The following is a 22,386-nucleotide window of genomic DNA, read 5'->3' as shown; positions in this document are numbered from 1 at the left end:
CAGATCTGCCTCTTAGTCCTCTAGCAGTCATCCTCCATGGAGGGACCACAAGTCCTCCATACCTACCTACCAGCTCACCAGAAATGAATCAGACCACACCAGAAGTGACACTGCCTGACCTGCAGGAGATATATTAGACCAGTAACGATGGTTTCAAGACAGAAAAAACACCACCATCCACCAGCACAGCAGAAAAACAACCAGAAGAAACATCGTACACAAACCAAAGGCCCCCATCCAAACCCCACAAAGGCAAAAGAGCTGAAAAAAGGCACTCTCCACAAAAAAACCCACCACACAGATCACAAGATAAGATAAAAATGCCATAACCCTAGGAACACAGGGCCAGCAAACCCAGATTCTGTCCATAACAATAACACACTTTCAACACTAACTCGCTTGACCTCTGGCATACCATAACCTTGTAGCCCCCAAACCCCAGCACGCTGTAGCCCTAAGGCAACACAAAATGGAACACAAAGTCCCTGGAGATCTCTGCCAAGGCCTTCAGGTGGACCCTGACCTCAGGCATCGCAACCTTGAAGTGGGAGACAGATGGAGGCACCAGGACATCACTGGCATCCATCTTCACACCCTGAAACAGTGCCTGGGATAAACGCTCCTGGGGACAGAGGCTGAGGCACCTGGAGGCTTTGAACTGGCCGGCCACAGTCACAGGGCTTCAGCTCATCATTTCTGTGTCAGAGCCACCAGGCAGGTGGCCCCATCCTGCCAGAGAGACCCCTCAGGGCACCTGTACCCAGCTCCAGGGGGCTGGATGCATAGCCTCGGATCCATGGGGGGAGGGGTGCTTTAATCCTGGGAGCAGGATTTCTAACAGTGCCCCTGGGGAGGAAAGCCCCCTCAGGCGTGGAAGCCTGAGAGACATCCCCGTGCTGCTCCACATGTCACCAAAAGCAGGGGCTGAGGAAGGCTGCTTTGGGGCCCGTCGAGGGAGCCAGCTCCCCTGGGCTGCTCTGCGGCCACCGGCTGCCGTTGCTGTCACGCAGGTCTCAGTGCTGCTCTGCAGTCGGCCGTCACCTCCCCGCGGGACACTCCCCAGCGCAGCACACGTCTGCACTGGCTCTCCCTGGGGACAAAGATCACAAGCGAGGGACGGGCTTGGCTTTGCCCCCAGTCCCAGGCTGCCCCCAGAGAGACCTGCCACCCCCCGCCCCAGCTGTGCGATGTGGGCACCACGTGCAGCTGCAGACGTGGGTCAGGGCAGCTGTGGGCAGGGGGCAAGCCCCGTGGCGGTGCCCCCGGCGCTGGCAGCAGGCAGAGCTGGGGAGAGCGAGGGGCAGCCCAGGGCAGCCGGCAGCTGGCGGCGGGGCCTGGCAGGGTGCAGCACCCTCAGCAATGCCCGGCTCCTTGCGCCTCGGCCCCAGGGCTGCAGCGCAGGGCTGGCCCCAGCCGGGGCTGGGCTGGGAACAGCCAGGCAGGGCCCCTGGCACCCTGGCACGCACCTGCTCCCTGCGTGGGGCGGCCTGGTCCTTTGCAATCGACCCCGTGGCATCCAGAGAAGAGCCCTGCCCTGGGCCTGAGCCATCGCTGCAGGGATGAGGCCTTCCTCGGCGTCCGTCCCTCAAATCCCTCCCTCTGGCCCCCACAGTCCGTCCCTAAAACACTTCCCCTCGCCCCCAGTCCCTGCGAGCGGGGAATCCGCCTCCCCAGCTGTGAGCCCGGGTGGCGCAACCCCCCCAGGGCTCACCCTGCCATCCATGTGGTTCCTGGAAGAAACACCATCCCACCATGCCCGCAGGCAAACCGCTATCCCTATGGACACAATGGGGGCAGCCGGCACGGGGCGGAGGGGGGTGTCACTCTCGGGGCTATTCTAGTGAGCAACACTCAGAGAGGCCAAAAACTGGAGTGCAGGGGTGATGCCGGCATTACAGCCGGCTGCAAGCGAAAGGCACTCAATGGGCATGGGCGCTGCTGGGAGGGAAAGCGCCACGTCAGGACGGTCGGCAATCTCGGCTGGCTGGGAGGGAGCTCCATCGAGCGCTCAGAGTCGAGGCTTGAGATCCTTGCAGCCACGGAGGTTTTTGCACGGAGAGCTGCGCTAAGCAAGGCTGGTTTATCACTTTGGCTGCAACATGAGGGTGCTGCACCCATGCATGTGTGCTTCCCCTGAGCCGACAGAGAACTTTCTCTCCTGGGCTTTGCTCCCTCTGGGACAGCGGCTGTGAGCGAGGCAGGGCTGTCAGATATGCACAGCAGGGGTCGAGGGGCTCAGAACGGATAAACCCCCCGGCCTGCGCCCGGCCCTGCCCCTCTCTTACAGCCTCCATGGCAGTTCCCCTTCAGCTGAATAGAACCATCAACGCTCTGTCTTCAGTGGAGTTTCTTGTACATAGAAAAACGGGACAGCACAAAGCATGAAGCAAAGCCATGAAGGTGACACCTGATTTTAAAAAAGAATACATTCAGTACATCACAAAAAAATGCGGTGGAACGCACTCTTCCAATTGGGTTAGGCAGGAGGAAAATGGATTTGGAAAGCAAATAAGAATCGCTCACTTCAAGCTATAAGGTGGCTACTGAACACAGACTCTCCCGTGCATGTCCTGCTCATTAGTTCTGCGCTTTGGACGTGCCTGCGGTTTCCCTGAAGCACCCTCTCTGGGTTACTCTTCCAAAGGGGTTCCTGGGACATCTGCATAGGGGAGCTGCCTGAAGCAATCACCGTTTGTTATCCTGTCGGGTTTCAGCCAGGGCAGATAGCCTGTGCATGCAGGGACTACAAACTGCAGGCATCGCAACTTGTGGATCCCAAGAAAAAGGGGGTACACGATACGAATTTACAGTACAAGGCTGTCACTGAAACAAGCCATGTGAAGTGGAATATAGTACTTGTAGCACCAGTGAAATAGTGTACATTAAAAGAGTATTCATCTATATACAAAAAAGTCATGAAAACTTATTTTCAGGACATTTCTCAAGATCTTGAGAAATAGACCTCTGTTACTGGTAAGGGAAGAAGAAGTAAGAAACTAAAAAGTGTCCATCCCAATACACACACCACCACCACAAACACCACGACCCGACCCCCAAATTACCTCAGGTGAACCGCGGCCTTTTTAAAAAGTGCCAGCATCTAAAGCGTATGTAGTGACCTGGAACAACGTTGCTGCATATTTGGGATTCAGATGATACAGGGCAGCGTGAGGATTGCTAACATGGACAAAACAGCGGGACTTACTTTGCCTCTTTATTTCGGTAGCTAGGTAAATAGCTAAGGATTGAGGCTCTTGTGGCGAGGTGTCTGCTTACCCTTGAGCAAACAGTACTTCCGTAAGTGCAAAACCAAACCTGCAACATTGGGAATGGCAGTTTCCTGCTGACACGCATTTTTTTCCAAAAGGCAGGTGTCTGCTTCCTATCTGGGGCCATCTTTGTGCACGCTAAAAATAGTTCATGCCCTTAGTGCAGTGTTCAGAGTTTTGAGAGATGGACAGCAGTGTCTGGTACACACCTTCTTCAGGAAGGTCAGGAAGGGCTTCTTGACCTTCCTGAATTTTTTCAGCGGTTGATCTCAAAAAGCTTTTCTTCTCTCCTTTTCTCTTCTGGTGTGCTTTCAGCCTCTTGTCCAGAGACCTGTTTTCCCTTTCCATTTCTTTGCTTTTCATTTTCCTGAAACGAAAGACCCTGCAAACCTTGATATTCCACAGTGTTATTAGAGAGGTAAAGCCACGATCAACTGGAATCCGTTCTCGTTTTAAACAAAGGGAGCTCATTTTACCTTCTTTCCTCTGAATGGCTCATCAGCTGTTCCGGGTCTACCGAGGAGTCTGCTGTGCTCTCGGGGGTGGTTGGAGGCAAAGGTACAAGCGCCTGAACCGGAAAGGTTGAAGTTGACAGGTGGCAAGACACCTGGAGTAGTAAGCTACCGTCTCCCAAATTGCTACCTTAGCTCCTCAAATAAGATCCCTTTGGTTGCTTTGCATTATCCACATTTTGCACGGTCGTAAGATAGGCTTCAGGAGCTCTGATGAATTGGGATGATGGGCTGCCCCTTCTTGCGGGCTGGGGCACCACAAACTGGAGGGGCCTTGGAGGGTAGGACAGACCCTTGCCAGCTTCGTTCTGCTGGGCTTTCTTCTGCCTTCCTGGGACACGGTTCTGCCGTTATCCCTTGGGCAGCATTATCCCATTCTGGGGCGTGAGCCTTTTATTTTTAAATCTGCGATTTTGTATTTGACTTCTTGTAAGTATTTAGATTGATTAAGCACATTCCCAATGCATCTGAGAAACAACCTTTCTGGTTTTTCTTCTCTATCATTACAGGGTGGGAAAAGTCAAACAGACAAGGGATCTAATGACAGGAGGAGGCACAGCAGCTGCTTGGACCTATCAGAAACTACTGTCATACATGAGAAACGTGTCAGTGTTTGTTGGCCTGACATCCCTCTACTATTTCTGATTTCACCACCATACCTGCCCCTGCTTCTTTGTAGAGGATGAACAGAGAGGGTGCTGTGTGCACGAAGTCTTTTGCCTGGGGCTCTGCGTTTGCTTCACCTGCACGGCTCCTTTGATCTTCCAAATGCACCCGTGGAACACAAAAGCACGTGCAGCAAAGTGACCTCATGGAAGTGGACAACACCTAAACCAAAATCCACCAGCAGCACAATAAGGAATTGGACCAGAAGCCCCAGATTTTGAAAACCCTCAGCCCCTCCTCATACCTGTGCACCTGTCCACAGGTGCTGGCACCTCCTCGGCTGATGGAGGGGAGAGGCCGGCCACCTCCTCCCCAAAGATGTCCCCGCAGTTTTCAATCACAGACTGCACCAGCACGTTCCCCTGCACACATCAAAGCCTTGGTCTCAGCCTACGAGTTGTCTCCCTTTGAGCCTCCCAGTTCTCCCTGCCATCCCCCTGGGGAGGGAGGGAGGGAGCGAGCAGCTGTGTGTGGCACAGCTGGCAGCCCCGCTTGAACCACAGCAGCCTACGAGCAACAGTTAGCTGGTTGATGGTGAGAGTGCTCATCCTTCGTCCTCCATCAGGGTGCGGGCGTCTCCCGTATCACACTGGGACGCACAAAAGCCTCAGCAGGCCGGCTGCTGTTGGAGCTGCTGGAAAAGCTTTTTGGGCGAGCCGACGTATTTGTAGTGGCCAGCGTGGCAGTTTGCTTTATACCGTTGCCCTGAGCGTGGGCATGTGGAGAAACTGCCCGGCAGTCAGTGTGCAGGGATGATGGCTGCAGGGGACAGCAAGCTGCAGGTGATGGTCAGCGGCGGCACCGTGTCTGCCTGCGTGTTGTCCCGGCTCTGAGCTAATGGCGCTGCTCCCCAGTGGAGCATCCATCGAGCCTGAGCACAGGCTGTGTCTTAGCCAGAATCCGAGCGGGAGCTGAGGGGACAGTGACACCTCCAGAGGTGCCAGCCAGCCCCCACCTCCCTGTGCGACTGTGCTGTGAGTCATAAAGCTCAGCCGTGAGGCCCACTGGCAAGGAGTCTGGGCCGAGGGATGATCCCAAAGTCCTCCCCTAGGATGCACCACCAAACAATATCTGCCCAGTCCCCAATTATCACATGGCAGACGTAGTCAGAAGAGAGGAAAGATCATTTTATTGAGGACATCCGCTGCGGGCTGGGGGCGGGGTGGCTACCCAGGAGCCCCAGGGCTTCGGGCAGGAAAACAGCACCTGCAACAATAAGAGCCAGGAAGCACTGCTAAAGCCACAAAGCCAGGACGAGGCATGACTTGGTTGCCCTTGCTTTGGGGAACGCTTTACAAAGGGCCTTGCCTCAGCACTCCCGCCCAAAGGACTGGTTCTCTTCATTTACTCCAGCAGCCCCAGCAGACAGTAAGAGCCGTACACAAGCAGCCTGCCACAGCAAGAAAGGATCTTCCTGACTTGCCGTTCAGTTCTCAAATGTTACGTTACTGCCTGTGGAACAGGGTTTAATAGGCTGTATTCCCAAGACCTCTGACTCTCCTTTACTGACCTGGGGCCCCGCATTCGTGCTTTTCCCAAATGATACTCGTTCTAGTGTTTGGTCCACAGTTCCCCGTTCTAATATCTAATAGTGCATTCCACCACTTCATACGTTGACTTTTCAATCGCTTCGTCCGTCTCTGGCCGCCCCCCTCGCAGGGAACACGGAAACGCAGGTCGGGACTCCCCACTCACTTCACAGTTAAACTGTGTCTCTCACACACATCACACTTGCCGGGCAGCCCTCAGCCACACAGGCAGCATGTTACATACAACTCTAGGAATGCTGGCAGTTTGCGTTAGCACACAAAGTACGTGTTCCAATGAACAATTGCCAAAAAACAAGTTCTATTTTTTTCTGGCCCTAAGCAGGGCCCTAAGCAGGGGCCCTCTGCTCTGTTGCCCCTTCTTCCCCCAGTTTCTTACTGGAACTAGTAACTGCAGCTCACCAGTTCCTTGACCATGGCTTCAATCTGTTCCTGAGCCACATGCACATCTTCTGTAGGTCCTTCCAAAGTGATGTTATCCTCTCCTCCAGTGAATTTGATGTGAACCTTGAGGTGAAAGACAATGAATCTCTTAAGAATTTGCCAAGATCCAAGCCAGGCCAATGCTCTTGGTCAGGCCTACACCATCGATCCCTGCCACTAAGAGATGCGCCTCTTCCCAAAAAGCCCAAACAAAATCCCCACAATTTTACGAGTCAGTAACTTAACGATGTCGGCCATATGGCAGTGCCTAGAGCCCAAGGCTCTGGTGCTGTCCCGGTTTCTGCAAGGGCTTTGGAGAAGTTTACTCATCTAGCCTTTATCTAGATACCATCTAACTCACCAGGGAGAAGCCTTGCTGCACTCGCCATTTCCAGGTATCCTACTATATCAGTTCTCAAAACAGCACCACATAAAGCTTCCTTGGAAGGGCTCAACCCATGACAATACCATAGGATGAGCAGTGTTTGCAGCAGTAAAAGAGAGGGTTCCCTTGAACAGCAAAGATCTGTGTCATTTCCCCCTGGGTTTACCCACGCTAGAAGACACCTCTCTCTTCCGTGACGAGTGATCTGGACTAAACCTTTTTCTGCGCCGGGGGTGCTAAGCTAACCAGCTCATCCATACCTTTGGCATCTGCTGAGTTATTCTGGCCAGGTTCTGTCCTTTCTTTCCAATAAGGAAACGATGAAGCCAAGAGGGGGCAGAGACCGAAGAGACGGTAAAACTGTTGGCCTGAGAGACAGAAAAACAGAGAAGCTGTTTGATGGACAAACTGGAAGAGGCCTTCACAACAATTCAGTTCCAATTCCCATGCTGCACCTCCGGTATTGACTTCTAAGCTGCACCTCTAATGGCCCAAGAGAGAGCACCCCCGCTACACCTGTCAGTGCTCACAAATGTATCTTCATGGGACCTTCAAAGGAGGCCTAGCCCATCTTGTCAGTACCTTTGCATAGACTTCAGTCAATGCTTGCCCAAGTTTCTCAGGCTCGCCTCGCAGTATCAGCGTCTCCGAGCTACTGTCAATGGGTGGGATCTCGACAGAGACTCCAGTCTTCTCCAAGATCTCCTGCAGGGAATTCCCCTTGGGGCCGATGACATACTTGTGCTGGGACTTCTTCACCTCCACTGCAAGAGTAGTAGTCTTCTTTTTCTGTAGGGGCAGAGACACTGAGGCATCAATCACAAGGGGGCGGGGAAGGACAAGAGCGACAGGAAGAGGCACAAGATGCAGTCAAACTCTGCACCCAGCAAAGAGCAAAGCCAAGCTGAGCACAGTGGCTCGGCAGTACCCTAGCACCCCTTGGACCCCTGCCTACAGAAAGCCTTGTGCTCAAAAATTCACAGGGCAAGTACAAAACTAGCATGCTGTGCCAAGCTCCCTGGGACACGGCATGGAAGAGACCACACACACACACACACAGGCATGTCGTTGTCGTCGTCCCCGTCCCCCCGTTGGACAACAGGGTTCAACTCCCAGCCGTCTCCCAGGCAGTGCTGTAATGCAACACTGTGCAGGCTATAAGCCGATTGTTGAAATCCAGACTGGTACAAATACAGACCTAACCACGAGGAGAAACAGCCCAGCAACCCACAACAAGGATATTCACAGCAGCGTTGGCTGTGGGAAATAAACTGGAGTGACATTCACTCTTCAGCAACTTCTGCTTATGTAGCAGCTTTGATACTGTCAGCTGGCCACCACTGTAGACTTCACACTTCTTTCCTTCCTTAGTAGCCCCGGTGTGAACAAGAGCCAGGGGAGCTCTTGGTGGCCTGCTAATTCCCACGATACAGAAAAGCGAGAAATCTGTCACCTCCCGGATAGTATCAGCCCAGCTCCCACTCTGCCAAGTGAGGAAACGGTAGGATTCGGGGTCATGTACTGCAAGGGCTGCTGAGCCAGGTGCAACAGAGGGATGCACAAAAGTAGAACAAGAAGGGAAGAGTGCCTAGGAGCAGGTGCCAGGGGAAGGTGGGAAGCTTTATGGACCATCCGTACCTTCTCCTCATAGATCTTCTTAACTCGAGCCACAGCCTGGGCTAGTTGCTCCTTTTCTCCGCTGAAGACTATCTCTGTCTTGTTGACACTGGGTGGAGGAATGTTGATGCGCGTCCCTGTGTCCCGCATGAGCTCCCTCACCAGCTTGTTGTAAGGGCCAGCAATGAAAGGGTGGTACACTTTCTCCACGTCCAGCCGCTCCACGGCACGCTTATCCTGGAAGAGCCCACAACAGACCTTGGTGGGAACTGCCCTCTATATTACAGTCTCTGCCAGGCACAGCTAAGCTCCCAGGGGTGTCCTGCCTGACACTCTGGCCCAAGCAACCTTCTCAGTTTGCGGGCTTGTAGATCTCCACCTCTTTCCATCTACAAATACGGTTGCTGCTGCTGCTCCTTGTTTACAATATTCACCCCTGTGATCTCCTGCCTTATCTCGGCTGGCACCTAAGACGCTTCACTTCAACTATCAAATGCTTGTTTTGGCCTCAGAGATGGACAAAACGCAGCACAAGAAGTTTCAGGACCTGGCAGCGGTGCTCATACAGCCGGCGAGTGGCACAGTATACCTCTCTGTTCAGGCTAACGTTAGCCACTGACTGTAGCCACGGTGGCTGCAAACCCCGACTATACCGTGGGGAAGCAAAAAGGCTGACCAGGTAATGCCATGAGAGAGATCACAGTACTGAGGTACCTGCTCAGCGGAGATAAGCAGGATCTCGTGCCGGGCCTTCTCAATCCCTTCTTTAGTGCCGCTGATCTTGATCTGGTTGCTGGGGTCGTCTGGGCGGGGGACCTGCATTTTGGTTGCAGTTTTGAGCTTCAGGTCCTGCAGCTTCTCACCCTTCTTTCCAATGACAAAACGGTGGTGCTCCTTGGGGATGGCAACTGTCGCTGAAGCCTGCGGCAGAAGAACCAAGCGTCTGTGAAAAGCCTTGCCTGCACTGGCAGATCCACAGGAACAGAGCCAGGGAAAGCAAGGTAGACGCTGCTCAGTGGTACTGCTCCTCAGAGCAAACACAACGCCTTCCCAGCACATTCTGTCCGAGGGCTGACACTGTACCAGCTGATCTACAGTGCCTCTATGCCAGGAGTATAAACCCCACCTTTCCCTCAAAACCCTTCTGTTTGCACAGGAGCAGTACTCTGAATTAGCAAAGGCCTTCCGACACAGACGAGGAGGTGCCTCTCCTCCAGTGTAAGACACCAGACAACAACTGAGATGGCAGCGCACAGCTGGAGTTTATCTGAACTCTGGCATCTGCTGCCAAGGCTACAGAGAACAAGACATACAGTATGACTCCTAGGAAAGAGAAATTCAACACCAGAAACCTACTGCAGGAGGCAGGCAGCTAGCAGATGCTTACCGCTACTTAAGTGCTAAGGCGTCTTCAAGTGTAGCACGTGCTGCTCCTGGGACTGCTTCTAGAAGGCCCCACACGGAAAAGGGGTCCTTCTCAATCTACCACTAAAGGGCTGGTCTATACAAGGGCTTCCTGACTTCTTCCCTTCTCACTGAGTTTTTACAGCTCTGGTAGCTGACGACTGCTATCGTGCTCTTGATCCCTGTGATTAGGCAACCACTAACAGCAATCAGACAATGAACATTCAAGCTATAATGGAAAAATAAAAGATGAAGAAAAGATCACTCGGTGTGACTTTTCAGCTCTGTGTTCCTGTCCTGAAGCCAGCCAAGCCCAAGAGAAGCTGGAATACAGACACACCTTCCAGACCTGGGGCCAGGGCAGAAGGAGGTATATTTGAGAACAGTGGCTCACGGATCTGTGGCGGCACGACCTGAACTGTTTTTTCAGATGCACATTGTGGATGTAGGGTTTCGTTCCTTTCTCTTTCCTCTGGCAGGGTATGACACAGGGGCTGAACAGCGCTAAGCAGACATGGTATTAACATTGCATTACCTACCTTTGGCATTATACTTTAAAACACACTGCAACACCTGGCTGCGATACATCCTAACAAGAGCTACCACCTTGACTATGAGCTCAAGAACCTTAAGGTAAGAGATCAAAACCTAGAGGACTGAAGCAACCGAAACAACAGGGTTGTGGCTCCTTACCAGTGTGCCTTGAGTTACACAAGGCAGAACCCTGACCCGAAGCTTTCGGCTTTTGGCAGGACTTCCTTTTCTCTACTTTTCTTTCTCCCAGCCTTCCACGTTCTCCTCTGAAGGACTTCAGGAAAAGCACAGTCCCGTTCTCACACACTACTAGCTTTGTGTGTGAGGCTCCTGCACCCCCTCCAGCACCAGCACCTCAGCACAAAGTCACTGGTTGCAACTCAAATGTTCCGGAGATTGCAGACTCCACGCTTCATGCAACACCACGGCCTGTAATTACCTTGGAACCCTATTTTAAGCCTCATTCCCATTCCAAATTGCCAGTTGGGGGCTTTGAAAACGTACGGCAAAGCTGAATTAGTCATACCTCTTTGGCTTACAAGCACACGGGCCCAAGGGTCTCAAAGCATTTGCGAGTCTTGGCGAAGAGCAAAGACGAAGGCAGAAACAGTTAGATGCCCTCACCTGAGTCTGCAGTCGAGCGACAATCTGCTTCCGAGCCTTCGTGACTGCTTCCGGCTTGCCAGAGACCACGATCGAAAGGCCCTGGTCCTTTGCGAGAGACAGCTCCAGGTGAGCTCCCATCTTCTGCATGATGTCAAGGCAGATCTTGGCCTGCTCGCCTTCTCCAAACTGATTCATGTCCTTGTATTTCCTCTCCTCCAGTGGCACATGGAACACCTGCTCAGCCACGGGACAGACACAAGCAGGGCACAGCAAGGTGTCAGTGTGCTTTGGATTGTCAGTGCCTCCCTCTGCAATCCTCCCTTCAGGCCTGTTCCAGCTCTCTGTGCAACAGGGATGCAGAGCTTTGTCTGGGCCGTTTTTCAACACATCCCTCCCCCTCCAGAGCAGTCCTAGCATTCAGCTGCAGTCTTCCTTGTGCCCCAGGGCAAAGGACAGCAAAGAGGCAGTTACTCTGACACACTAAGGGATTTCATACTCCAGGGAAAGCTTCACTTCACCTACTTTTTGGAGGGATGAAAAGGAGGGAGATAAGACACCCACTCCCACCAACCTGAGTGATGACAGAAGCCTTTATTGGCCGGATTTTGCTCCAGGGCCCAGCAGGTTCCCAGGCAGCTTCCAAACATGCTGCTTTCTCAGGGAGCGCAGGGAAGGCTTCCTCGTAGGTGGGAGGATCCTTCTCTTCTTCAGAGTTTAAAGCTGTTACTGGGGTGAAGCAAACAAGGCAAATGAGATGCTCTCCCCACAGAAACGCCCCCATTCATAGGCAGTGCAACTCTACTGAGGCATCATCAACAAGGGACAACAAAGGACTTGTGCACTACTATTCATCCTGCTACAGTTATGCTTGTGGAGAGCAGCCGAGTCGGGAGCACAGCTGAGCTCAGCACAGCACAGACTGCAGTAGGTGCCGCTATGGATGCAGGAAGCAACCGTGCAAGTGAATGGTGGCAGCAAACACAGCACATTATCGCCAACTTTGTTGAGAGGAGCTTCATCAGGGGACAACAGGCCAAGCAGAAAGAAATCAAAGGGACACAGCAAGGCTGTAGGTCAGAAGGGGACAAGACAGACACATGCCCAGGAAGAAGGCAGAGAGAAGCAGAAGCACTCTAGTTGGGGCAGAGTCCAGGGAAAGCCTGTAGCTTATGTTCGACTCAGCTGTGCGCTGGGCTGTGCCAAGTGGGCCAGCTCGCAGCTGGAGAATGGGTGCCGAGACCCACCAGTGAGTCAGTCAATACGGTTATACTGACTTTCCCCAGCACCTGGCTGAGCAAAGGAGGAAGTGACAATCCAGCACACTGATCCCACGAGGCTCTCCTGCAGCCCAACGACCCATGCTTGCACATGCCCTGCCCCACGGCTGACAGCGTTGCTAGCCAGAGCTCTGTGAAGATCTGAGGCTTGCCTCCGCCTGGCCCTGCACTGTGCAGCACCACCGACGTGCTCCTGTTGGTGGAAAGCCAGAGTCTGGCAGGCCGCCAGCCTAGGAATGGCGAACGCCGTGCCTGGACACTTAGGGGGAGCCGGAGGCATGGAGCGAGCTTGGCTAACAGCAAGAAACCTTGCCTGCGCAGTCTCTATTTAGAGGCACACCACAGGAACTCAGCTGTGTCTTCTCACCTTTCACCTGCTGCTGCATCAAGGCACTGTGGTGTTCGGCAAAGCTCTCCTGGGTCAAAACTGCCACCGAGCTCATCGTCGACCTCCCCCCCACACACACAATCTGGGTATGCCACTGGAAGAGACAGAGGAGGCAACACTATTACCAGCACCATTCAAGATGCACACAAGTCACTCCAGGAAGGCAAATGACGTGTTTACTGAGCACTTTTCCAGCCGGCCTCTTGAGAAGCGCCTACAGGGCCAGTCTGCTGCCCTGTTCTCTTGCTGAACCACACAGAAACTCAGGGGGGATTTTTCCTCATAGCACAGTGGGCATCAAAACCAGAGCTCCTCGTTAAGAAGGCAGAGGATGTGCAGCCTAAGAAGCCTCTTGGAAAGGGGGACACCCCAAGTTGTTAAAGCATACTCTCATTAATCTATCAAGTATTAATGGCGTGCAATTTTAAAACCAGTCTCCCAAGGTACACATAGGCAGTGCAAGACCCTTGTGGAACCCTGGAGAGAAAACAAAAAAGGGCCCAGGATGCTGCCTCTTCCTGAAAAACTTACACCTTGATTACCAACCGAGCATGAGCACCTGGGGCCCAGAGAGCAGCTCCTGGTGTCTCCAGCTCCTCTGCAATCCCTCCCACAACAGGCTCTACCGAGCGTGACCTTCCCTTCTGCTCCACATACAGTCTCACAGCCCACAGTAAATACCACAGCCTCCTGGTAGCAGACTCTGCTGGAACTGCTTCTAGAACTCCCCCCCCCCCCAGAAAAACAATCACCCAAACAAAAAAACTACCTGCAAAGCCCACTACAGTACATCATGCAGCCTAACAGTTTCTTCTCTCAAGGTTAGGAACATTAGGAAGAGAGGCCTAATCCTGCAGCTGGGTTTTACTTTCCTGTCTCTACTTTATCTGTTTTCATATTTTAATACAAAGAACACCTCCCTACTTCTTGCACAGACCCGTGTTGCAAAAGTTTTACAGGCTCTGGGCCTTTCACTGACATGCTCTTGGACAAGTGAGACTCCTTACACCCTGGGTGAACATGCCTTTCCCAGCCCACTTCAGAAAAGCCCCGGACTTTCTGCAGCAGTGCATGTCTCTGTCAAGGGTGTCACAGCATTTCCCTAAGGGTAATGCTGCAGAAAGAAGGCTGCTCTTGTGCTTGATCCACAGGGGCTAAAAGGCTTGTATTTCTTGTTACAGTGTCTTCTCAGGCCGTGCCTGGGTGCCCACTGCTGCTAAGGATGGGACCAACGGATCTGCAACTGCTCTCTTTCTGGCCGCAAGGGAAGTGCAAAGGCAGTTTCCAGATCCTGCCTTTACTGCTTGTCAGCTTCAAAACAGCCACGAGGACACCTGCCAGGCTCTTGCTCTCCTGCTGTAAGGTTCATTTTATAAGCTCTGCACAGTATAGGCCTGAGGATTTCCTTCTGTGGAATTCCTGAACACAAAACAAATGTGAACCATCGGTGAGTACTTGTCTTTCTTTCTTTTTTTTTTTTTTTTAAGAGAAACAATGCTTTCACATGAAGCTGGTATTTTGCAGAAACCCACAGATCAAATTGTCAGATACCCTCACAGCCACGGCGAATGCACTTTTCCAGCCATACGCTCGCATTCAGTTTGAACATGTTAGACTGGTCTCAGTGCAGCTGCTGACTGCTCTAACCACCTGACTGGTAGCGGCCTGGGTGAATGACCTGGATCCCCGCAGCAGCACAATCCTAAGAGCACTTGTATCAGCTTAACATGCTTCTATATGCAAAGGGAAGAGTATGTTTTGGGAAAGGCAGTATCAGCTGAAATACTGTAACCAACAGCACATCTTGATTTTCTTTGACAAGGTGTGAACCGCACAGGGGGGCTTATCTGGGATGGCTCTGCACTCTGATAACAGCTGTAAAATCCAGGGTTACAGATCTCTCTTCTAACAGGCCCTACCCTCTTCAGCAGCAGCTTAATGTGCATTGGGAAAAAGACTAGCTACCTGACCGAGAGCAACTGCCCTCATCCTACCAAAGAAAAAGTTACCATTGTTACCGGAGAGCGGCGGGGGGGCGACTGGGCGACCACCCCCCGCAGCCCTGTCCCCTCGGGGGTGGCCCCGGCCCCCCCACCAACCCATGGGGCAGCCGCCACAGGCAGGGGGAGCGCGACGTGACTCAGGGATTTTGTCTGCCCCCTGGGTGCCGCCGGAGCGCTCCCCGTTGCCGGCGCAGTGCGGGGCGGCCACTGCGTGGGGGAGCGGCTGGGGAGGCCGGCAGGCTGGGCGGGTGCAGGAGGCCGGTGGGCCGAGCCCCTCCGCGCAGCCCCCGCACCCCCGCTCGCTGCGGAGGGTTGCCCTGGCGGCACGTGGGCCACACCACGCCAATGGGACAGGCCGAGACCACAGAGTGCAGTCGGGTGCTCGCTGGACATCCCTCTTGCGGAGCCCGTCTCTCTGCTGCCGCTGTCTTGTTGGAGGCAGCGCAACCCGCCCGGCCGCAGAGACGGGCCCGCACCCTCCTCCCGCTATAGCTGAGGCTATACCCCCAACCCCCACCGCCCGCCCCGCGCGGCCAGTGCCACCGCGTGCCCTGGGACCGGCCTTACCTCTAGTAGGCCCGCAGCTAAGCCTGTGCTGGGCACGAGGCCGAGGGGCCTGCCGTCATCGTGGTCAAGAAGAGAGATGTGTGTGACCTCCCAGCATACGGGTGGTCCCTCCCCTGTGTGCCCTTTGTCAGCCGGTTGCTAGGGGAAGAGCCCGACTCGTTCCCATAGCAACCGACCAAAGGGCACATGGGGGCGGGGCCACACCTGTGTTGGCAGGTCACGCACTTCTCTCCTCTTCACCAAGATGGTGCCCCGGGACCGGCTTTACCTCTCGTAGGCCTGCAGCGAAGCCTGTGCTGGGCACGAGGCCGAGGGGCCTGCCTCTTCCCGCCAGCTGTGCGCGCGTGGGAGCGGCGGTCGGGGTCGCTGGCTGCGCGAGGCGCGGGGCAAAGGTGAGGAGACGCGGCGGGAGGGGGGCGGCCAGCGGCGCTGCCCTCCCTCGGCAGGGCTCGGGGGTCTGCCTGCGTGGCCCCCGTCTGGAGGGGCGGTGCAGGACAGCCCCTCCCCCGGCTCTCCGGGAACTCTCCGAGAAGCCCCTCTGGGGTGCTGAGCAGGTGCTGGTGAGGAGGAAGCAGTCGAGGGGAGCTGCGGGGTGGGGCACACACACACCCCTACCACCACCACCCCCATACCCACAAACACCCCCGCCCACCCCGGTCCATCCCTAAAATCCTTCTTCAATTCCCACCCGTCAGTCCCTAAACCCCTTCCCCCGCCCCCTCCCCTGCTCCCGTCCCTCTGTCCCTGGCATGGCCCAACTGCCCAGCACCACCAGACCACTCTGGCCCAAACACCAGAAGGCAATGGTTCCCACCTGACAATAGCAAGTCGAGGAACCTTTTTTTTTTCTAAATAAAGACATTTTTGCTTCATATGCTGCCCACTACGCCAAATTATGTCTTGCTGACTGACTGGATACCCAGCAAAGATGAACTCCACATCAAATCGATCAAATATATCAATCATTGAAACATATCCAAGGTAGTTTCTTGTATTATAATACAGGAAAATAGCATGCAATATGATAAAAGGAAACAGCAGTAGCTATTGTGAGCGATATGATAAAAGAGCAATAGGAGCGAAGCACCAAATTGTCACTGCAAAGCCTTAACGAGACTAAGGAAAGGAGACGTCACCAATTCCAACCCCAACATCACACAGGACCACCCTTTATCTGGGAGCCCCCTTGTAGCCAGCACCAGCAGTCTCTCGGGAACTGGGAAATTCCCCTGGAGAAAGTGCCAGAAAGGAATCCTCTTGCTGCTTCTCAGCCTGCTCTGGCAGACATATGACGCACATCATAAAAGTTCTGCTCCCTGCTTTCTGTGGTGAAAAATTGACCAAAACCTTTTGCGCTCATGCAGAGCCAAAAAAATACATTTTGGGAAAGCGCAGCATGGCTCCCCTGGAGAAGGTGCCAGGAAGGAATTCTCCTGCTGCTTCTCACCCTGCCCTGGCAGCCATGTGAGGCACAGCACAAAAGTTCTGCTCCCTGATTTCTGTGGTGAGCAAAATTGACACGGCACATTTGCAATAATACACAGACCCAAGAAGTCACCTTGGAAAAGTAAAAGCGCAGCACTGCCCCCCTGGAGAAGGTGCAAGGAAGGAGTTCTCTTGCTCTTTCTCACCCTCCCCTTGCAGCCGTGTAAGGAACATCACAAAAGTTCTGCTCCCTGCTTTCTGCTCTGAGAAAAAGAAAACTGACCTCTCATACATGGAATCATTCAAATTCCAAAAGAAGCCACCTTGGGAACGTGCAGTGCTGCTCCCCTGGAGAAGGTTCCAGGAAGGAATTCTCTTGCTGCTTTTCATCCTGCCCTGGTAGCCCTGTCAGGCAGAGAGCACAAGTTCTGCTCCCTGCTTTCTGTGGTGAGCAAAATTGGCCTCTTTTCATTGGCAATCATGCACAGCCCAAAATCAACACAGAACGTGTGGCACAGAACATGCAACATCAAGGCACCGCAAAGGGGCAAGGAGATGATGAGCACAACAAGCCCATGCCACGCTCCCTGCCTCCCCACATGACAGTGCCTGTGCCCAGGTCCCTGATGGCTGTGGAGGCCACCTGGCACTGGGCACCCTTTCCCCTGGCTACCCGGAGGCTGCCTTAGGCTCTCTCTAGTCCACTCAGGCCCCCTTCTGAGGCCTTCGTTGCACCCCAGACCCCTCTGCAGAGCCTCAAGCCCTCAAAAAGACACCGGACTGGGGGCCCGGTCCCCTAGTCTCGACCATTCCACTCGAGTCCCCGCGGCACCCCTCCATAGGGGTCTGGTATGCCCCAGGCCTCCGGTTGCTCCTCTAGCGTGGCCGCTACTACAGCCAGAAGGCAGCCAGGGAGGGGGGCAAGTGCCGAGCAGCAGCAGCAGCAGCAGCCTCTTTGCTCCCACTCAAAGCTCATGGCGCTCCCGGCAGCCACTGCAGCCGTAGGCCTGGGCTTGGAAACATGGTGCAGCTGTGAAAGCAGAGCAGCCTGGGGAAGCCCAGGAACTCCGTGGCGTGAGCAAAGGCCCCAGCTCGTGGATTTCCCCTGAAGCCCAGCTGGCCCTGAGCGGCCACTTTCAAGCTGGCTTGCGCCTCGTACAGAAGCCCACAGGGATGCCAGCAGGAGCCAGCCTAAGGCATTCTCTGCTTCCAACTGCCACCCCCAAGGCCCTGAGCCCTCCTATGACCTGCCTTCCTTCCTTCCACTGTTCCCTCATGCTTCTCTCGGAGCAGGCAGAGCTTCAGCCCTTTGCGGTGACCCTTTGTGCCCGACTTGGCAGCCTGCCTCCTTCGGCAGGTGCCGGCTCTGGAAGTCCTTGCCTCGCACAGGAGACTGCAGTGCACTGGCGCGTGGTTAGCCATGCCAACGGAAACACTTTATTGCAAGAAGGCAGCCTGCTGGGTTCTGCCGTTGCGAGGAGCGTGGGCAGGACAGAGCAGGCCTTTGTCACTGAGGCTGCCTTTCGTCAGCAGGCATTGCCCCAGCAGGAAACGGTCGTTGTGCGCTGCAGCCTGCCCTGGATGCTCCTCATCGTGCTGCTCCAAGCTATTTCGCTCTTAGGTACTGCAGGAGCTCCTGCAGCCGAGTAAAGAAGTCCAGCAGCTTCTGGACTGGAAACGGGCAGGGTGGAAACCGGCTCAATTCTGTTGGCCTTGGCCTTGGCCTTGGCCTCTGAACGGGGGTGTAGGTGAAGACTGGCTGTGGCCTTGCAGTAGTGGTTACTGCTGGGCGCAGGCCCATCTGCGCCAGGATCCAGTCGTAGAAGTGCTGGGTGGAGGTGTAGACTCCGGGCTTCCTTGCTCTCGCACAGCCCGTCCCCCAGCTGGTCACGCCAACAAGCCAGAAGTAGTCGGCGCTCTTGTCTTGGCACACGAGAGGCCCACCGCTGTCCCCCTGCAGCACAGGAGAGAGGACGAAGGGGTTGTTGGGTGGCCACCGTCAGCCCGGTGGCTGGCTCCTTCTCTCTCACGGCACCTGCCAGAGCTGCATTCAGTGGCCAGCCAAGCTCTGTAGAAGCTTGCCTGGCAGGGGGCGGTGGGCCTGTAAGGCAGGGCTCGCTCTCACCGCTCTTCACGGTGGTGGTGAAGGTGTGTCAGACGGCTGGGATGGTGAAGCTCTGGGCTGCCAGGGGCACCGGGCGGGCCTTCTGGGCAGCGTGCCAGGCCTCTGGGACAAGGCGGGCAGGCCCTGGGCAAGGGCTTGCCCATGGGGAGGGGCGGGTAAGGCCCTCAGCGGTGGGGACCCAGCCATGGGAGTGTGAGTGGCCAGCAAAAGGCCGTGATGGCGCATATTTGGGCGGTTGTGGCGGGGCTGCCTGCGCTGCCAGGGCTTGGCTTGTAGCACGCTCCTACCTGGCAGGTGTCGATGCCGCCCTGCGGATAGCCAGCACAGATGTTGTGGCTGTGGATGGCCCCCCTGTACCAGCCGCTGCTGTTACAGACCCTGGCATCAATGAGGTGGACCTGGGCCTCCTGCAGCGCGTATGCCGATCCTCCAGCTGTGAAGAGCACAGAAAGGAATGAACACCCAGCAGCTCATTGCCAGTTCTCCTCCCCCGTCTGGCTGAAGCCCTCCCCCGGGGCTTGGCTTTGCATGCGGACAGGCGCTGGACCGCTCTTGCCTTTCTGCCTTGCTCTGGGTCAATGGCGCCGGCCCCTCTCTCGAAGAGAGAGGCTTACGCCCCCACAGCCTGACTCTGGCTTTCGCCTCTGCCGTCAGGAAGCGCATCCTGCTTCCCCAAGCTGGCCAAGCTTGCACTGGCGCCGCCACTGCGTTTGGGCCACTCACCTCTTGCTTTCCTGGCACCCCAGCCACTGACGTAGCAGGCTGTCAGCTCTGAGACTCTCAGCGAGGCGTCGGGCACACAGGCAAGCTGTACGTAGCTGTTGCACTGGACAGGCTGGTCCAGCTCCAGCAAGGCAATGTCGTTCCTCTGCGTGACGTTCCAGTAGTGCTGGTGAACCAGCAGCCGCCTGACGGCACGCACCTGAGCCTCAGGGCCCAGCTGAGTCAGCTGGGTAGCACCGAGCACCACGCGCAAGACGGTGATGTGCCTGGAAGGCAGATGGAGAGAGGGCTCAGAGGGAGCGCAGCCACGTGCTGCAGCAGCCCGGCACTTGCCCTGCCTTCTGCTCGACGAGGGAGAGAGGCAAGCAGCGCTAGGGAGGCTGCGACTGCCCTCACGTGCCTTGGGCTCAAGCAGTGTCGAGCGGGAGGCTGCTGGGAAGCAGTGGCACGAGCCCAGCCTTCTCCTGAGCAGCCTCTCGGCGGGGCTCCGGAGTGCCCAGGCACTGGGCGTACTGCAGGGCAAGGGGACGGCAGTAGCACGTGCTGCTGCGCTCAGGGCACCTGCTAGTGTTGTGGGGCTAGCCCCGACCCCTGGTCCTCCTTACCTGACCTCGATGAAGCAGTGGGCTGCTGTGAGGACCCACTGTGGGCTGATGAGGGAGCCCCCGCAGATGTGCGCCGTGCCTCCTTCCACGAGAGCCTGGATGCTGACGATCCAGGGCCAGGCCCCCGGCAGGGCATCTGTGCCACCCACGACGCGCGACATGCCGTAGTGCAAAGCCATGGGACGAAGCCCGCAGCTCCCTCTGTAACCAGAAACTCCTTACTGTGCTGCTGGATGGCTTGCGCCGTTGCGGCTGAAGGCCAGCCGTCTTCCCTCCCCACAAGGCATGGCCAGACGGGCCGAGGAAACCCGTGGGGCCAAAACCCGCTCCCCTCGCCCCGCTTTCTGCTTCAGCCCGTAGACGAGTTGTGCCGGCAGCCTGGCTGCTGTCAAGGCACTGAGCCTCCCACATGGCTTTCAGGAACCTGGGGGGTGGCCATGGGGGACAAGCAGGCCCCCTCCAGTGAAGCCCACAAGGCTTGCCCAACTCCCTCCCAGAGCCTCGGGCCACTTACCCACAGCTGTCCCATGTGCCGTGCACAGGACAGCACACGGCCAGCAGGACAACGAGGAGACGCAGAAAACCCATCGCTGCCAGCGACATGTGGCAGCTGCAAGGACGAGGGCTTGTCGCCACCAGTACGGCTGCTGACGTACTGGCCGCAGGATTCCCGTTGCCCGGGGTTCCCTTGGACGTGGGACTGATGTCACAGAGTGCCTGGTTCCGGGTGCTGGGCGTGGTGGTGTCGGGGGGGCGGGGGGGGAGGGGAGGGAGGGGAGGCAATAGGAGGGGTCCCAAGCAGGAGTGGAGGCAGAAGCTGGGATCGCGCACCCCGACAGAGCCTTGTGGAATGCCCTGCTTGCGCCATCAGGGTGGGCAGGCCCCATGGCAGGCAGCGGCGCCTGGCTCCCAGCTCTGCCTTCTAACAGCTCACAGGACAAAAGCGAGCATGGCCTCACAGCCTCTTTGGGAAGTTCCCTGCCGCCCTGCTCTCCGCAGCCCCATGCCACCAGCTCCTTCCCAATAAAGAGACGCCAGAGAACGGGGCTACTACAGGCAGCACGCGCATGCCTGGGTGTCCAAGAGCCAATGTCTCTTACGGCTGCGGCTGGCAACGGTGCTGGGCAAGCCAAATAAGCCAAGCGTAGCCCAGCAGTGTCAACCTTGCTGCACAAAGAACAGTGAAATGCAGGTGCAGCACAGTCCTCGCTGGCTATGTCAGTGACAGCAACGCCCTCTGGCAGGCCTCGTGTCCTCCTTGCTATCCATGAGTCTGATTGCAGTTCTGGGCGCACACTGAGCAGGGCATTTGTGGCAAGGACAAGCAAGGTGAAGCTCTCGAGAGACAAGGATGCTCCTGCTCTTAGCCGTACGTGCCATTGCTGTCCATGGCTTTGGTAAATCCTGCATCAGCCTTGTCTCAGGAGTCTGCCTTCTGCCACTGCCTGGGGGAGCCTTGCTCACTCACATGCTGGAGTGCAGCAGAGAAGCAGGATCCAGGCACGTGCACTGCATTTAAAGCGCAGCAGGGCTAGGTCCGTGGGGGGCGAGGGCAGTGGCTTGAAGCATGGCAGCCTCAAAGCTTGTGAAAGGTGCGGCAGCTCCCTGCTGCCACCCTGGCTTGTGTGGCGAGGCATAAGGAACACAGCGGAGGGAGCAACTGGGTCCCAAGGAGGAGGAGCGGGCAGGCTCTGCCTGAAAGTTGAAGAGCTGCTCTCAAGGCGCTTGAGGCGCACAGGGCTTCCTAGGCCCCAGAACTGGGCCTCCAAGCCAGCGGGCTCAAGGCTGCTTTGTGTTTTGACAAGGGACCTGCTGCCGGTTCCCGTGGGTCTGCGGAGAGCAGGCAGAAGGCGTCCTTGGAGAAGACAACTTGTCTGCTGGGGATACGCTGCTCTTCCAGCACCACATTTGGCAGGTGGTTAGCGGGGAATGGCGTCAGAGGTGGCCACGCTTCACAGCTGCTTGACCTTCAAGAGCTTGGGGTCATTTTGCAGAGAGGACTCTGGCAGGGACAGCAGTTCCCAGGCAAGCCCGTCAGCAATGGCACGCAAGTGCAAGGGGACCTAGCTAAGAGCACCCAAAGGCCACATCTGTGTGTTGACAGATGGGGCAAACCTGGGAGCACGGTGGGGCAAAATAATGGGGTTGGCCTTGTCTTGGCCAAGGAGAGCAGGGCTGAGAAAGGGAGGAGCCAGGGAAGATGAGGGGCACGTATAAGCACGGCAAACGGAGAGACGGGGGGATCAAGGAGCCAGGCACACAGAAGCAAAGCGCTGGCTGCTTTACTTGCTTAGCCCTGTGCCTGATCAC

The 22,386-nt window shown here is 55.9% G+C and overlaps 1 protein-coding gene across 1 annotated transcript; it reads right to left on the bottom strand.

The window, feature by feature from the left end:
• Window positions 1–7,165: 7,165 nt before the first annotated feature.
• LOC129783330 (vigilin-like) lies at window positions 7,166–11,759 on the bottom strand. Its single transcript, XM_055793318.1, has 5 exons — window positions 11,535–11,759; window positions 10,982–11,197; window positions 9,134–9,340; window positions 8,441–8,656; window positions 7,166–7,591 (listed from the first exon to the last, which is right to left on the bottom strand). The coding sequence occupies exons 1-5, from the start codon at window positions 11,742–11,744 to the stop codon at window positions 7,343–7,345; spliced, it is 1,098 nt and encodes a 365-aa protein (XP_055649293.1). The 5' UTR covers window positions 11,745–11,759; the 3' UTR covers window positions 7,166–7,342.
• Window positions 11,760–22,386: the final 10,627 nt, after the last annotated feature.

The sequence above is a fragment of the Falco peregrinus genome, unplaced genomic scaffold (genome assembly GCF_023634155.1).
Source record: "Falco peregrinus isolate bFalPer1 unplaced genomic scaffold, bFalPer1.pri scaffold_29, whole genome shotgun sequence".
Classification (NCBI taxonomy): Eukaryota; Metazoa; Chordata; class Aves; order Falconiformes; family Falconidae; genus Falco; species Falco peregrinus.
Note: the sequence above shows the minus strand (reverse complement) of the source record. Positions and strands in the feature narration are given on the sequence as shown.

Excerpts from the sequence above, each read along its gene's own strand:
- LOC129783330 (XM_055793318.1), bottom strand. The coding sequence starts at position 11,744 with ATGGGGGCGTTTCTGTGGGGAGAGCATCTCATTTGCCTTGTTTGCTTC. Across the intron at positions 11,198-11,534 it reads AGGCTTCTGTCATCACTCAG|GTGTTCCATGTGCCACTGGA; the intron begins GTTGGTGGGAGT and ends GTGGCTGAGCAG. Across the intron at positions 7,592-8,440 it reads AGAAGATCTATGAGGAGAAG|AAAAAGAAGACTACTACTCT; the intron begins GTACGGATGGTC and ends CTGCCCCTACAG.